Here is a 16,032-nt window from a genome sequence, read left to right as displayed (position 1 = left end):
ACATGACTAATGGAATATTGTGCCGTAAGAGATGACAGATGTGAGAAGACTTGTTTGAACTGATACAGAGTGAAGTTCAGAACCGGGAGAGCAATGGATGCGATAACTAACATTGCAGAGAGAAGCAGCTTTAAAAGACTTGAGAACTCTCATCAATGCAAAGACCAACCATAATGCCAGGGTATTGCTCCCTACCTCCTGACAGAGAGGGGAAGGGCTCATGATGCAGAATGAGGCATACGTTTTTCTTTCTTTCTTTCTTTTTTAATTTTTAGGCTGTTGGGGTTAAGTGACTTGTCCAAGGTCACACAGTAAGTGTCAAGTGTTTGGTGTGAGGCAGGATTTGAACTCAGGTCCTCCTGACTTCAGGGCTAGTGTTCTATCCACTGTGCCATCTAGCTGCCCCGAGGCATACATTTTTAGACGTGGCCTTTGTTTCCCTCGACTCTGTTTTTGCAAAGTTTCTGTTTTTCTTTGTAGTAATTTTGGAGAAGTGGATGATTTAGGAACAAGGAGAGTTAGGGCTAGGGTAGTCAAAAAGAAAGAAAAAGGGGTCATTGGAGCATTTTTTAAAAAATGCACAGAGAACAGAACAGAAAGCTGGGAAGACTCACAAAGAGGCCAACTTTGGAAAGTTGTATGTTGATTTGTTATACTTTAAAAGAAAAGCAAGCTCTAGATAAGAGAAATTCACAGTTTCATGTACAAGCCTCTTCATCAGTTCTACGTATAGGGAAATGCCCGATATTTGGGGTTAAATTCAAGATTAAAAAATTAATTTTTAAAGAAATGAAGAGGAAAAAGAAGAAAAGAAAAAAGAGAGGAAGAAAGAAGGAGGCTGGGATAGGTTCCTTCTAGCCCTAAATCAGTACAAGGAAATGTGGAGGCCACAGCAAGACAGTCATCAGAGAGCGGGCTGGCCTTGTTGCGGGGGGGATGGAAACAGTTCAGGTCCTCTGAGGGCCCCTGGAAGGGGACACCCAAACCACTCGATTCTGGTGGGTTTTTACAAGGTCCTTATCTGGGTCAGGCATTGAGGGAGGGAAGCAAGGAGCCAGGACCTAGGGAGTGGGGCTGATTCATGCCTGGGGAATCTGGCAGCTGGCTGACAGTTAAACTCCTTCATGGTGGGAAAAGGGGCTTGTGGCCTTTCTTGCTAGTCCTAGTTTGATGACATGAGGGGGATCTGAGATTTCCCAGCACCCCTTCCCTTAGTGGTGAAGGGCCACCACCGATGTCCATCCCCACATTTGGGGAATCTTGTTTTAAAGGCCAGTCTGGCTGGGTTTGGTGAGAGGGGTGGGGGCAAAGTGCCTGGATGGCGTCCCACCGCTCACTAAACTTAATATTGGAGTGATGTAAGCACAGTGGCCTCAGACTCGATGTGATGGGCATGGTTATGGAACCATGTTTAGGAACGTAAGATTTTAGGGTCATCAGAGGCTGTTTTTAAGTCGCCATTTTACAGATGGGGAAACTGAGGCTCAGCATACTGAAGGGACTTGCCCTGGGGTCTCTCACTTGTGAGAGTGGGATTCAGGGAGGATAAGCATGAACTCCCCAAACCATACCTGGAGCTCCCAGCAGGTATTTGCATGTCTCCCATTAGGACCGTAGCTCCAGGAAGATGGTTAGTAGGGACAGTGGTTTTGCCTTTCTTTGTGTTGTCCAGAGCTTAGCACCGTGCCTGACACATAGTAGGTGCTTAATAAGCGCTTGCAGAGCAACTTCAGAAAGAGGCTCCTGCGAGCTAGAAACCGAGGAACAGCTTCTAGCTCTCTGAGTGGGTCAGCAGCCAGCCACGGAGGGCCCCAGGGTGGGGCGGACGAGGGGAGAAGATAAATCATCCGAGGTGGGAGGGAGAGCTCCTGAGCCCTGTGATGCCTGCGTCCAGGAATTTCAGTAATGCCCAGTTTGAGTTGAACCTGGGGTTAGTTAGGCCCAGCTGAGGCAGAGAGTAGGGGAGAGTTCTGCCCACCTCTGCCCCCCACTGCCCACCCCTCACCAGCTGGATTTAGAAGTCTGGACATCGGGGGGCTGGGGACTGGGGTGTCCAGGGCTCCAGCAGAAAGCCGAGGGCCCCTCCCTTGGGGGGAGGCTCAGCCGAGTACCACCTGGTACTGATCTCACCCACGTGCCCTTCCACAGGCCCCTCCTGCAGCTAGAGAGGGGAGGCAGTTCTGCGTACAGGTTTTTCTAGCCTCAGACTGTCCAGACAACCTGCCCGACCAGCTCGTCCATCCATCTCCATTCCTCCCGGACCAGGGGTGTGTGTCTGTCTGTTGGGGAGGGGGCTGTGAGCACCTTAGGAAAGAAGGGAGCTAGATGAGGCCCCTCAGAGCAGACTGAGCCTCCTTCCCATGGGCCTCCTGCCCCTCCTGCCCAGACCAAGACCCAGCCAGGAGCACAGACGTCACCACCCCTCCTCCAGCCACCATCAGAAGCTTTGTCCACTGAGGCCATGGGGCGAGCCCAGGACCCTCACCTCTTGCTGCTTCTGTTACTTATCAGTAACCACACAGGGACCAGCCTGGGTGAGTGTGCTGGGGACCTGGGGATCTGGAGAGGGGGCCCCTGATACGGCTGCCAGAGATCCAGCCAGAGAGTAAAGCGTTAACACCACCCCATGCACTCCAGCTGGTTACCCAGCCTGAGTCTGACCTCCTTACCTTGGGGACAGGAGAGACCTGTTTGAATCCCAGCCCTGACACTTCATAGATGTGAGACTTTGGACAAGGAACTCAGTATCTCATCTGTGAAACGGGAATAATCTTTGCACTACCTACCCCAAAGGATTGTTTGCCACAAAGTGTTCTGTAAACTTCGAAGTGGTATAAAAATATTAGCTGTTTATTATTATAATTCACTATGAAGAAAATGTTCACTGAGGCAGCAGGCCACTGGGGGTGAGGATCTTTATTTATTTTTGATTTTCCGTTTTTTGCTCTCCACGGAGAGTATCCATTAACATAGGTCCCCAAAGGGGACAAGGCTTGGTTCGGCTCAGTCTGAATTAAGCGCTGTACAGAATCAAGATAAAGATGCTGCCTTTCTCTGAAAATTCTGTAACCTTCAGGCACTCTGTGAATGGAGCCAGGGAGTCGACACAGAGGTCATGTGATCCAAACCATTCATTTTACAGTTGAGGAAACTGAGTCTCGGAGAAGATTAGAGGATAATGGAGCCGGAGATGGAAGGCGTCACAGAGGTCCAACCCTCCCATTTTACAGAGGGGGAAACTGAGGCCTTAGGACAGTGAGGGATTTGCTCAAGGGCAGAATTGGGATTCAAACCCAGGTCCCAGGGTTCCAGGATTAGTGCTTTTCTAGGAGGTTCCCCTGTAGGACAAATTCCTTCTTCCTATTAATAAGAAAAGAGCAAGAATGCTTCCCACCCACATGATGCCAACCTCATGCAGCAGAAAGACACCAGATTTTAAGTTGGAAGAGCTGGGTTCAAATCCTACCCCTGCCACTTTCTCTGTGACCTTGGGCTAGTCACTTCTTTCTGGGCCTCAGTTTCCTGCGTGGTAAAATGAGGGGGTTGGCCTCATTTTTCACATTCACAGTCACACACTGTGAGAGCCAGAATGAACATAGACATTCTCTGGTCCAGCTTCTTCATGGTGCATAGGCAGGACCCTGAGGCCCAGAGGGCTTTGCCCAGTCAAGTCACAGAGATAAAGGCAGAGCAGGACTTAGAATCTCGGGTCCCCCCAAGAGGAATTGAGAAGAGGCACCTGCTGCCCTCCTCTGCAGAGGTGTGGGGACTATGGGTGTGGGATATTGTATAGACTGTCAGATTCGGCTGGTTTGCTGAATTGCTGTTTTGTAACCTTTTAAAATGTTTTATTATGCAGGGATGGCTTGATAGATAGAAGAGTTAGGAAGTAGGTATTCAGGAGAGTATGGACAGAAAAAAATGTATCCAAAATACGCTTGTTTTTTGGAGGCAATTGGGATTACGTGACTTGCCCATGGTCGCACAGCTAGTGTTTGAAGGCAGATTTGAACTCAGGTCCTCCAGATTCCAGGACCAGTGCTTTATCCACTTCGCCACTTAGCTGCCCCCACAATGCTTAATCTAGACAGTAAACAAAAAAAAATCATGCCTGGATTTACACTGAACATTTAATAATCAGATAGCCTGAACTGGTTTGAGCTGCCTCTGGCACATTCCTGGAGATATTAGAACTGAAGGTGATAGAGAACAAAAAATATAAATGTAAAAAAACCCCCAAACCCAAAACCCATCGGTTCCCCCTCTTCTGCTGGGGCCCATCTGCTGTACCAAGCTGTCCCTGAACACCATCCCCATCATGCGGGTAGCCCAGGCTAACTTGGGCCTGGGGTCCTGGGGATGCAGCCTACCTGAATGGGGCTTGAGAATTTTTGTTAATTATTGATGAGGGCCAGAAGACTGGTCACCGAGCCCTGGGACAAGTCTCAAGCTTGGGTCTCACCCTGTTCACGCACACACCCATGACCGGTCTTCAGGACTGAGAAGTAGATGGCTGGACTATGACAGAAGGGAAGGAAAAGCCTCTGAACTCTGACTAGCTCCCACCCAGCTGTCCCCCACTCGGCCCCATCCTTGTTCCATCTGGAGCTTCCGGACTCTCAAGAAGGGCGGTCCTTGGGCTAGACTCTTGAGTCTGAGCCTGCTTCCTCCCACCCTTTCCTGAGAGATCTTTAAGCAAGCCCCCAGGCCGATGGAGATTGAGTGGCTCATCCCCTCCCATAATCCCCCAACGTGGGCAAAGATGGGAGCCAGGTGCCTTCTCTCAGCTCCTCTCTGGGCCAAGCTTGGTCATTTGAAGGATGGAGCATTCCATTTCATGGGGTTTTAAAAAACAAATATTTATGAATCACCTGCTAGGTGCAAGGTACTTGGTGCTGAGATGACTCAGGCAAAAATGAAATGGTCTCCACAGGAGGAAACTGAGGCCCAGATAAGGTCATCCGGGCAGCAAGTGTCAAAGGCTGTGATTGGCCCCAGTGTCCCTCCTGCCTCCCTCAAGGGACTAGCGCCAGCTTCTTTTGGCCACCCCATCCTCTCTCTCCTCCAGGGAAATCTGTTCTTGATGGGAAAGGAATTTGTAAACTCAGTCACACTGAGGTGTTAATGATGACCTGCTGTTCGAGGACGTTTTAACAGGGAGCAGTGACTTTATCCAGAGTAATGAAACTACTGGTCAGATTTGAGACCTTGTGGAGGATCATTCTGGGGCAGATAATCCTTCCCAGGGGATGGTGAGGCCTTGAGCCGTGGCCAGGTGGATCAAACCTCGGGTCAAGAGAGTGTGTTTCCAGCCTTCCCTTTGATACCTATTAGCTGTGTGACTCTGCACAATTCACTGAACCTCTTTGCCTCAGTTTCTTTGCCTGTAAAATGGGGATGATAGTACTGGTCCTACCTGCCTCACAGGGCTGTAGGGGAGGAGAGCTCCTTGTCGACCTGATGGCATTGTCCTGCCTCTGTCATTGACTACCTGCGTGACCTTGGGCAAATCACCTGATTTCCCTGGCCTCAGTTTCCCCATCTGCAAAATGAAGGGGTTGGAGCAGATGGCTTTCTGAGTTCCCTCCCAGTTCCAGGATCCTATTTTTCCCTGTCCCCTCAGTTCTGTGGGGGCTTGCTGAAAAGCGCCTGGGACCAGTCATTGAGGAAGGAAGTAGGCTGAGGGTCACGGGGACAGGAAAATCTGGTTGTTGGAGCTGGGCAGCCAGCACATGCCCCATGATCCAGTATCTCTTTAGGAGACATAGAGGAGGCATGGGACTTACGTGCCGCCCAGCTGTTATCAGCAGAATTCGGAGGTGCCCCTTGTCCTCTCTTTCTTTCTCCTCCCCCCATCAGTGACCTTTTCACCTGGGTCCCCCATAAAGGAGAAAAGGGTGGTGAGAGACAGCTTCCATTTCTGTAAAGGGAGGTAGGTTTGGTGGCCTCTGGGGTCCCTTCCTAGGGGCTAGGTCTAGGGTCCTGTGATATTAGGATTAAGGCATCCCCTCTAATTAATTATCATTAATCATAATTAATCATAATAATTAAAGGGAGGCTAGGTCTGGAGGCAGGAAAACCCGAGTTCAAATCTAGCCTCAGACACTCGGGGCACCTCGTTTCACCTCTGTTTGCCTCTGTTTCCTCATGTGTAAAATGGGTGGAATAAGAACAGCACCTGCCTTCTAGGGTTGTCGTGAGGATCCAGTGAGATAACCATCGTGCAGTGCTCAGCACGGGGCCTGGCATGTAGTAGGTGCTCTGTAAATCTTAGCTGTCAGTAAGTGAGATAATGGATAGAAGGGATTTTGGGAACCTTAGAAACGCTATAGGAACGCTAGCGTTGACGGTGGCGGTGGCCGTCGGCGGCCTCGCCTGAGCTCGCCTCAGCTGGTGTTAGCCCAGTGAGACCGGGGCAGCAAAGAGGAGACCGTCCAGTCGGGGCTCCCGGTCTGATAGGGGAGGTGAGACTCCCTCAGGTATTACAGTCAGGGCAGGGCCCCACAGACTCCAGAGTAGGGGGCGTCCCTGCAGGACAGCCGTCGAGGAGGGAGCTTCCTAAGGCCGCCTTCTGACCAGACACATGTTCTGAGCTGTCAAGTCCAAGGGAAGGGTGTGGCGGGCATCAGCAGGTGGGAGGTGAGATGGAGAGATAAGGAGGAGGCAGGAGCATGGACGAGACAGTCTTGGGCTCAAAGGACCATGGACAGAGCTGGAAAGGCCCTTTGAGGCCATCAAGTCCAACCCCCTCATTTTACAGTTGAGGAACCAGGACGTGGGGAGGCTAAGGTCATGCAGGAATAAGTGGCAGCGGCGGGATTGGAACCCTGATCTTCAGTGCAGGCACTACGCTGCCTGCCTGGGGGAACACGGTTCTGTGCACTTAGGAGCCCACGCCATGAGGCGCTGTGGTGTAATGAATGATGGAGTTGGGAAGAGCCGGGTTCAGATCCTGTCACTGACACATGCGGCGGGTCTGCCTTGGCCAGGGGCGTTCCCTAGACCGAGATCACAAGTCTAGTCCTCCCCAGAACATACAAGGACCGTGCGTTGCCTTGCAAAGGGAAGCATGAAATCAGCCCTGTCCTCGGGGAGCTTACATTCTACCTCCTGTAGGTAACATGTCCCCACCTCAGCTCTCCCAATCCCCAGTCTTCTCATCTCCAGGATAACCATCTTGACTTCCTTCAACTGGTCTTTGCAAGGTATGAATAATCCCAGAGCCCTTCACCATCCTGACTTCCCTCCTTGGTATGCGCTCCAGCTTGTCAATGTTCTTCCTAAAATATGGTGCCCAGAACTGACCATGTGACTCTGAGTGCGGCCTAGCCAGGGCAGAGGACTCGGGGACTGACTGTCCCTTCCTTGGCTATACCTTTCAATGCAGCCCCAGATCACACGAGCTTTTTTCCTGTCACATTTCACTGTTATAGACCCACGGGGAGCTTGTGGTCCACTAAAACCCCAAGTTCTCTTTCAAACAAATTGCCATAGAGCCATGCCTCCCCTGTCCTGTACTTGGGAAGTTACTTTTAGAACCCAAGTAGAAAAGTTTGGGGGTTTTTTGGTACTCCTTCATATTCCGCTTGGCCCATCCTTCTAGCCCATGAAGATTACGGGTGGGTGAGAGTTCCAACCCTGTCACTCACCAAAGATGATGTTTCTCCTCTAAGCTTTGTGTCATTGGGAAATTTGACAAGTATGCCATGTTCACCTTCATCCCAGTCATTCTTAAAAACGTTGACCAGTGTAGGACCAAGCATAGATCACTGGAGCCCTCCCTCTGTATTGTATTTGTAACTGACTAGAGAGGCAGCAGAGTATGGTGGATAGAGTTCTAGACTTGGAGTCAAGAAGACTCGAGTTCAAATCCCACCCCGGACACCTTGTGGCTTTGTGATTATTAGCAAATGGCTTGTGCCTCAGTTTCCTCACATGTCAAAGGATGACTTTCAGCTCCAAATTCAGGGTACTTTGCTGTTTTGGCTGCATCCACCTAACTGCAATCTGGCTTGTCACTCCCCTTTCCCAATAACGTAAAGATTCTGTCACATGCAACGCAGAAACCTCGGCATCCTATTGTCTATGGCATTCCCTTCACCTACCGATCTAGTTCCTTTGGTGTGATGATCCATTCTTGGATAATGCCCCAGAGGCTCACTGTGTTCATTGCTTCCTTTTCTAAGTGTTTGCAGGATCAGAGATTTAGAGCTGGAAGGAATGTCATTTAGTCCAACTCCTTCATTTTACATGTGGGGAAACTGAGGCACAGATGAGGTAAGTGTAATTTCCCTAAGGTCACACAGCTAGTAAGTAGCAGACCTGGGATTTGAACCCAGGTCCTCTGACTCAAAATCCATCTCTCCATTATGCCACACTCTCTTTCATTAACCTTCCTTCAATCATCTGCCCACATCCCTGCCAGGAGAGATGTCAAGAGCACTGAATACCCAACAGTCACCCTCCCAAGTGCTCATGCCTGTCTCTGGTTTTCTGCAGATCACATCCCGTACACTCCTCAGATCTCCCCCCTTGCCCTAGAGGGAAAGGTCACTTCAACCACCTTCTCCCTGGACCAGCCGAGATGCATCTTCACGGAGCATGCCAATTCAACAGATGCCATCTGGCTGGTGGTCGCCTTCAGCAATGGTTTGTCTGGTGGACTGGGGCGGGTCGGGACAGAGGAGGCATGTCCTCCCAGCCCTGGGTGAGTCTTTCGGGAAGCTGACAGAGACAGATGCCCACCAGGGTGAGATCCTCAGGCCCAAAGCATCTCCTCCACCACCGTGTCTGAAATTATACCCTTAGGGATTCATTCCTTTGAGAGTTTAAGATGTTTCTGTTTTTCCCCTACTTGAATAACACAAAACAGTTCCTACGTGGGAGGGTATCTTAAAGCCAGATTAGCCAATGGAGTGGGATTTGGGAATGAGGGGATTATCACAGGGTAGCAACAGGTCACCTAGGAAGGGTTTCTGATGGTGGCTCCAAGCGCGAAGGGATGAGGGTCTACTGTAGGGGATGAGGGCTCAAGCCCTGAGCAGAGCTTAGGGTCCTACTCCTGGGACTTGCCAAGGTCTCCCTTTCTCTCCTACTTCTAGCCACCAAGGGTTTCCAGAACCCTAAGACTGCAGCAGATATCCCCTCCTACACCAGACTGCCCATGAGCTTTTACTACATGACCCTGAAGTTGTCTCCCGACCACTACCCATGTGAGAAAGAAGACATTGCTGTTCTCCGTGTGGGCAGTGACACCAGGTGCCTCCAAAACCTAAGTCAGGAGTATTGTAACGCTCCCCTCCTGGACCCTGGCCCTTACAGGTGAGCCCCAATGTGTGGTCTTCTGCGAAAGCCAGCCCTGACTCTCTCTGTGGCCCTGTCAGCTCTGCTTGGTCTTGAGTAGGCTCTCTGCAAAACAGAGTAGAAAAAGCCCCATAAAGAAAAATAAAGTCAGGGGCAGCTAGGTGGCGCAGTGGATAGAGCACCAGCCCTGGATTCAGGAGGACCTGAGTTCAAATCCAGCCTCAGACACCTAACACTTACTAGCTGTGTGACCCTGGGCAAGTCACTTAACCCCATTGCCTAGCAAAAAAAAAATAAAAATAAAAAAAATAAAGTCAGTGCTGGAGCAGCTGTGGGGCAGATAGGCAAACAGATACATTGTTAGTGGAGCTAAATGGCCCAGCCATTCTGGAAATGTTGGAGAAAATGACTAACCTACTCACACCCTCTGACCCAGTGATCCCCATCTACATCAAGGTTGTCAAAGTGGAATAAAACAGTTTCCATACATAGCAGCATTTTTCTTGTAGCAATGAACTAGAAACAAGGGTGGTGCCTATTGACTGGAACATGGCAGAGTAGACGGTGATCTATTTTACAGGTGCCTCATCTGTGAAATGGGGCTGATCATAGCACTTTCCTCTCAAGGCTGTGTGCTTTGCAAACCTTCAGCTCTATAAATGCTGGCTTTCACGCCTGTATATGAAAGTAACAGAGTATTATTGTGCTATGAGAAATTATTTCTTTGAGGAACTCAGAGAAACTTGGGAAAATTTTAATGAACTGATAAAAAATGAAATAAAAGAACCAGAAAGGAGATCAGTATAGACAGTGGCTAGCTAACATGTGTACATGGTGAGCTGGGCGGTGCAGTGGATAGAGTGCTGGGAATGGAGACAGGAAGAACTGAGTTCAAATGTGGCCTCAGACACTTACTAGCTGTGTGATCCTGGGCAAGTCACTTCACCCTGTGTGCCTCAGTTTCCTCATCTGTAAAATGAGCTGGAGAAGGAAATGGCAAACCACTCCAGTGTCTCTGCCAAGAAAACCCCAAATGGGGTCATGAAGAGTCAGACATGACTGAACAAAAACACTTATAGAGCTCTTCAAGACTTGCCATATGTTTTTTCATGGTATGTCTTTGATCCTCATGGGGTGACTGGATTTGGAGCCAGGGAGACCAGAGTTCAAATCCTGCCTCAGATATTTACTAGCTGTGTGATCTTGGGCAAGTCACTTTAGTTTTGCCCAGCTCCATTTCCTCATCTGTAAAATTGAGGGGTGTGGACTCCACAGCCTCTGTAGTCCCTTCCAGCCCATAATCCATGATTACATGAACAGCCCTGGGAGGAAGGTGCGATTATTAGCCCCATTTTACAAATGAGAAAGCAAGTTGCATTCATTGTTAGACACAATCAACGTTTGTTTTTCTCTCACACGTTGGGAGGGTGAATGACTTAAAAACTAAGGCATCAGTAAAAGTTAGCTTGAAAAAGTAAATGAAATGCTTAGGTTGGGCTAGATCTCTAAGGCCTTTCCCTCTCTAGATCTGGGATCCTGTGTGCAAGGTGAGGAGGGGGCTGGCTCACATTTCTTTCTTTTTTTTATGTGAGCCTATGTGTAATTTTTTAAAATAATATTTAATTTTTCCCCAATTACTTGTAAAAACAGTTTGTAATATTAGGTTTTTTTTAAAGTTTTGAATTCCAAATTCTGTCCTTCCTTCTCTCTCCTGAGACAGTAAGCAGTCTGATATAGGTTATACATGTACAATCATGCAAAACCTATTTCCATATTAGTCATTTGGTGGAAGAAAATAGAACCAAAAAAAAGAAAAAAGGAAAGAAAGCGAGAAACAGTCTGCTTCGATCTGCATTCAGATGCCACAGTTCTTTCTCTAGGGTTGGGTAGCGTTTTCCAACATGAGTCCTTGGGGATTGTCTTCGGTCATTGTATTTCTGAGAAGAGCTAAGGCATTCCCAGTTGGTCATTGTACAGTGTTGCTGTTGTGTGTCCAGTGTTCTCCTGGTTCTGCTCAGTTCATGTAAGTCTTTCCAGGTTTTCCTGAAATCATCCTGCTCATCCTTTCTCGAAGCATAATAATATTCTGTCACAGCCATATACCACAACTTGCTCAGCCATTCCCCAATTGATGGGCATCCTCTCCATTTCCAGTTCTTACTGGCTCAAGTTTCAAGCCATGAGTTTGTGCATAGCTTTCTTTGTGGGTTGAGCTCTGTGCTCAGACCAATGGGTGTATATGGGGGAGTTGGAGGCAGGGGCCAGTGGACGGAAGGGAAGAGAAACAAGAGAAGAGACCACGGCCAACGTGGTGCCGTGGGAGCAGCTGAACTTGGAGTCCAAGGCCAAGACTTCAAGTTCTGACACTGACATCACCTGCCAGTGTGACGTCCCATCTCTAGGCCTCCATTTCCTTAGGGTTGGACTCATGGTCTCTAAGGCCCTTCCCTATGGGCCTATGACCAAACCCCACTGGGAAGCTGTGAAATCATTTGACTGATGAGCCTCAGTTTCCTCATCTGTAAAATGAGAGAATTGTACTAGATGGTGAGATTCCTCCAGCTCCAAATTAGGATCCTCTGGGGTTGCTCCTGCCCTCAGGAAGCGTGCAGTTGAACAATTAGAGCATAAGCCCCAGGGAAGACTGAGCTATCAGTAACAGACAGCAGGCGGCTTGGGGGTTCTGAGGAAGGGGAGATGAGGGTGATCTGAGGCGGTCAAGGAAGGCCTCCTGAAGGAGGAGAGACTGAGTCTCCCCTTGGTGGAGGGAGAAGCCGTGCGTACCCTGAGAAGTTAAATTAGGATCCCAGTGATGCGAGATGGTATCTCATCAACCGCTCGCTAGGTGCCTGAGCTTCCGGGACGCCCGAGCTCTGAGGGCCGCAGCGGGCTCAGAGCCTCTGACTCTCCTTCGCTGACTGCCTCGGTGTCTCCCCAGAGTGAAGTTTCTTGTGATGGACAGCAGCACCCAACCCAAGGCCGAGACGAGGTGGTCCGACCCAATCACCCTCAACCAAGGTAGGATCCCAGGGTCCGGGAGAAGAGAAGGGCCCTTCTTTCCTCGGGGTGCTTGGTCGCCCAAACGTCAGCCAGGCAGTCAGTCACCTGCCTGTAACCTGGGGGCTTGGGGTCCCCTTCCCTGCAGCATTAGTGGGAGTCTTGACAATGCTCATGTTTATTCTGCCCCTACCCCTGGAATGTCCTTTCCCCTCCGTACCAGGTGCGGTCTGACCCGTCCTTCAAAGCCCGACTTACAGTTGTTGTTTTTTAAATAATTTCTTTATTTTTAGTTTCCAACATTCACTTCCATAAGATTTTGAGTTTTAAATTTTCTCCCTCTCCCTCTCCTTGCCTCTCCCCAAGATGGCGTGCAACCTGATAATAGGCTCTACTTCTACATTCATATTAAGTATATTTTCACATTAGTCGTGATCCAGCTTACAGTTCTAGAGCTGAAAGGGACCTCCGAGGATATCTAGTCCAACCTTTCCATTTTACAGAAGAGGAAACTGAGGCTCATAGAGTTGACTTGCCTAAGATTACATAGGTCATGAGCATCAGAAATGGCATGTGAACCCCAGTCCTGGCTTTCTCCTCTGGTCACTGTTCTGTCCCCCTACTGGCATGTGGCGTCAGCCTCTCCATGCCCCTCTACCTTCGTTCATTCATTCATTTGACAAATGCTCATTAAACACTGATGATGCAGAGTACTCTGGTAGGCTCATTTAGATGACACACCAGGGCTCCCTCTGTCATGGGCGGAGTGTGCTGAGCTAAGCTGGTGGAGATAGGACTACCCCGTACCCCACCTAATACCCGGCTCCCTGCAAGTCAAAGGCCCCCAGGCTCATCCGATGGAAGAGATTCCCTGTTTCTTTCTGTTCCTCATCTGTGACATTTTTTCTCCATGCCCTCACTGGATTCTCACAACACAAATGGGAGAGATGAGGAAAGTGAGGCCCAGAGAAGGGAATTCTGTTTGTTCATTTAACCAGTATTTACTGCATATTTACTATGAGCAGCCCAGAGAAACAACGGAAGGAAGAGGAGTCCTTTGGGACTCCTGTCCATACCTTGGAATGTAAGCTCCCTGAGGGCAGGGCCTGCTGCATGTTTATCTTTGCACCTCCAGCATTTAGCTCAGTACCTGGAACATTTCAGGGGCTCAATAAATACTCGTTAAGTCGAGGGGAGTGGAATGGAAGTGAATGAAGCTGAGCTGAGCTGCACAAACTGAGTTTGAAATGAATGGAATGACCTGCCTGAGGTCACACAGCCAATTCTCGATAGAGCTGGGGCTTCAGTCTGTCTTCAGCTCTGGCCAAACCTCCTCTCCCTGGCCTCGCTAGGGGCTCCCCTAAAAGGATGAACAACCTAGAATTGCCCCAGGGCTGGAGGGTGGGAAGAGAAGGGCATTCCCTGCAGAAGGCACTGACTGGGCTCCTGACCCATCCCAGGGCCTCTGGCCCCCCAGTTCTCCCACCCTCCTCGTCCTTGTCTCCCCCTCCCCTTCTCCCTCCCTCCCTCACCCTAGCCGGGCTGCCGGCAGACGGTGCTTCTGTGACTCCAGGGTGGGACCCCCAAAGCATTGACACGTGGCCCGGCAGGAGAAGCGGCTGCATGATCGTCATTACCTCCATCCTGTCCGCCTTCGCTGGGCTCCTGCTGCTTGCCTTCTTCATCGCCTCCACTGTTCAATTGTAAGTCCTGAAGCCCTGGACCAGGGCCGGCCTTATCCCCTCATCTGGGTGGGCTGTGAGGGATCACCATAGAACCAGAAATTTAGAGCTGGAAGGGGCCTCGGAAACCTTTCTCATTTTACAGATGAGGAAACTGAGGCCCAAGTAATTTGCCTGTTACTAAGTATCTTAGGAACATAGAGCCAGAGGGGCCCTCCAAGGCAATCTGGTGCACACAGGTAGTGGCAGGAGTAGGATTTGAACTCAGAGCCGTGTCATCGTAGCAGCAGTACCTGGACTGCTCTTCTGGGTTCGGCATTATCCTCTCCAGGTTCCTAAAACGCCCCCTGCCCTTTGTAGGTCCCACACTCCATCCTGTGCCCCCAAGGGAGAAGGAGGTCCCTGGTTCTCTGCCTCGCGGAGGATGCTCAGGCTTCCTCGGGGGAGAGCGGGGTCGTGGGGCTCCGAGGGCACAGAAAGGGAAGCGGATTTCCCATTCGTTCTAGCAGCTTCTTGGCTTGTTCTTTACAGTCTGTCTGGAGGCGTTCAGATTAGTGAAGGAGGACCAAGGCTGAGAGTAGTCACAGAAGGCTCAGGCACCCTGGGGTCCCCAGGGCAGGATTCTACCTGCAGACAGGCTGCAGAGCTTAGGATCAGCCACCAGGGGGCCACCCAACCTTCCTTCCTCTGGTGAATGGTCCCACAAGGGAAGCTTTGGCTGGGATCGGCTCATAGACAGAAGGCCGTGGTGATTGCTAGAGCGATGGCCTTGAAGTCAGGAGTAACCTGGGTTCAGGTCCCCCTCGGACACGCTTCGGAGGGATGACCTTTAACCTTTCAGTGCCCCACCCAACGTGCTAAAATTCCAAGGCGCAGTCTGCACAGGTAGAAGGAACTTCCTTCCTGGGAGTTCCTATTCAAGTGAAACCACGGCTTTGGTCCTACCCCATCACGTGGTAGGCCTCACGCTGGAGAGGGCCAGCCCGATCTCCCAATTCTGGTTTATTTTCATTTTTTGCCAACTTTTATTTATTTGGGGGACGCAGTCATTTTATTTTTATTTTCCGTTTAAAAATGACTGTCGTTCTCCCCACCCACCATCGTGGACATTTCCTGATTATAAGTAGGAATTGCTTCACTCTGGACTTGTGTCCTAGCCCAGTGCCTGGTATTAAGTGCCTAGAAGACATTGAGTACACGCTTGTTAACTGAGTCATTGATATACTTTCCCCCACACTCAGCGCTCTCCCACTTCCAGGTGTTTGCTGGGGCGGTTCCCTATGACCGAACATCATCCCTTCCTTTCTTTGCTTGGTGAATTCCTACCCATCCTTTAGAGCCCAGCTCAAATCCAACCTGATCTGAAGCTTCCCCACCTCCCTCAGACCTTATGATGTCATTCTTCTCAAGGAAGGTCCAGAGGGTTCTCGGTCCCTGCCTAGAAGAAACCTCAGAGGTCATCTGATTCAACCCCTTCATTTTATAGGGGTGGAAACTGAGGCAGAGTGACTTTGGATCACAGCCTTGAGCTGGGCAGGACCTTAGCGACCACTGAGTCCTGGGGTTGAAAGTGATACCACTCTAGGGGAAGTGACAGAAGGTCATAGACCTCAAGCTGGCCTCCTGAAGCCCAGAGTGGGAGTCCTTGGACTCCAAGTCCAGACAGTTTTAGTGTTGGGACTTAACTTCCCACTAGACTGGAAGCTCTGTGAGGGCAGGGGCTGTGACTGGCTCGCTGAGCACAGTCCGAAGGAGCAGGCACTTACCAGATGTTTGTTGTCCACTTCCCCCCAGCTCCAGCCTCTGGTGGCCCGAGGAACCACCACCCCCTGAGCAGCTGCACGTGGGCTCCTTCATTGGCAAACGCTACATGACGCACCACATCCCACCCAGTGAGGCGGACACGCTGCCTGTGGGCAGGGGGCCCCACCTGCTCCCCAGCCTTTGCCCAGGACCCATGGTCTGAATCTGTCCTCTGTACTAATGAGTCACCCCCAGCCCTTCCCCAGTGCATTTTGGCGTGAATTAAAGAAGGACCCAGACGGGGTCA

The 16,032-nt window shown here is 50.3% G+C and overlaps 1 protein-coding gene across 2 annotated transcripts; it reads left to right on the top strand.

Annotated features, from left to right (window-relative positions):
• Window positions 1–1,936: 1,936 nt before the first annotated feature.
• Window positions 1,937–16,032, top strand: UPK3B (uroplakin 3B). 2 transcript variants are annotated; one of them, XM_021005873.2, is made up of 6 exons: window positions 1,937–2,534; window positions 8,500–8,649; window positions 9,102–9,321; window positions 12,242–12,321; window positions 13,853–14,003; window positions 15,777–16,032. In XM_021005873.2, exons 1-6 carry the CDS (start codon window positions 2,462–2,464, stop codon window positions 15,946–15,948), a joined length of 846 nt encoding a protein of 281 aa, XP_020861532.1. In that variant the 5' UTR covers window positions 1,937–2,461; the 3' UTR covers window positions 15,949–16,032. The 2 variants fall into 2 exon arrangements, with proteins under 2 accessions (XP_020861532.1, XP_020861533.1); XM_021005874.2 differs by having other exon boundaries at window positions 1,941–2,534; window positions 13,874–14,003.

Source organism: Phascolarctos cinereus, unplaced genomic scaffold (assembly GCF_003287225.1).
Source record: "Phascolarctos cinereus isolate Bilbo 61053 unplaced genomic scaffold, phaCin_HiC Scaffold_5;HRSCAF=322, whole genome shotgun sequence".
Classification (NCBI taxonomy): Eukaryota; Metazoa; Chordata; class Mammalia; order Diprotodontia; family Phascolarctidae; genus Phascolarctos; species Phascolarctos cinereus.
The sequence above is the reverse complement of the archived record's forward strand: the minus strand, read 5'-3'. Positions and strand labels throughout refer to the sequence as shown.

What these genes read in the sequence shown, in the direction of transcription:
- UPK3B (XM_021005873.2), top strand. Translation starts at nt 2,462, where the DNA reads ATGGGGCGAGCCCAGGACCCTCACCTCTTGCTGCTTCTGTTACTTATC. An exon ending in CCACACAGGGACCAGCCTGG is followed by an intron (nt 2,535 to 8,499) that starts GTGAGTGTGCTG and finishes GGTTTTCTGCAG; the next exon opens with ATCACATCCCGTACACTCCT. An exon ending in GGTGGTCGCCTTCAGCAATG is followed by an intron (nt 8,650 to 9,101) that starts GTTTGTCTGGTG and finishes TCCTACTTCTAG; the next exon opens with CCACCAAGGGTTTCCAGAAC.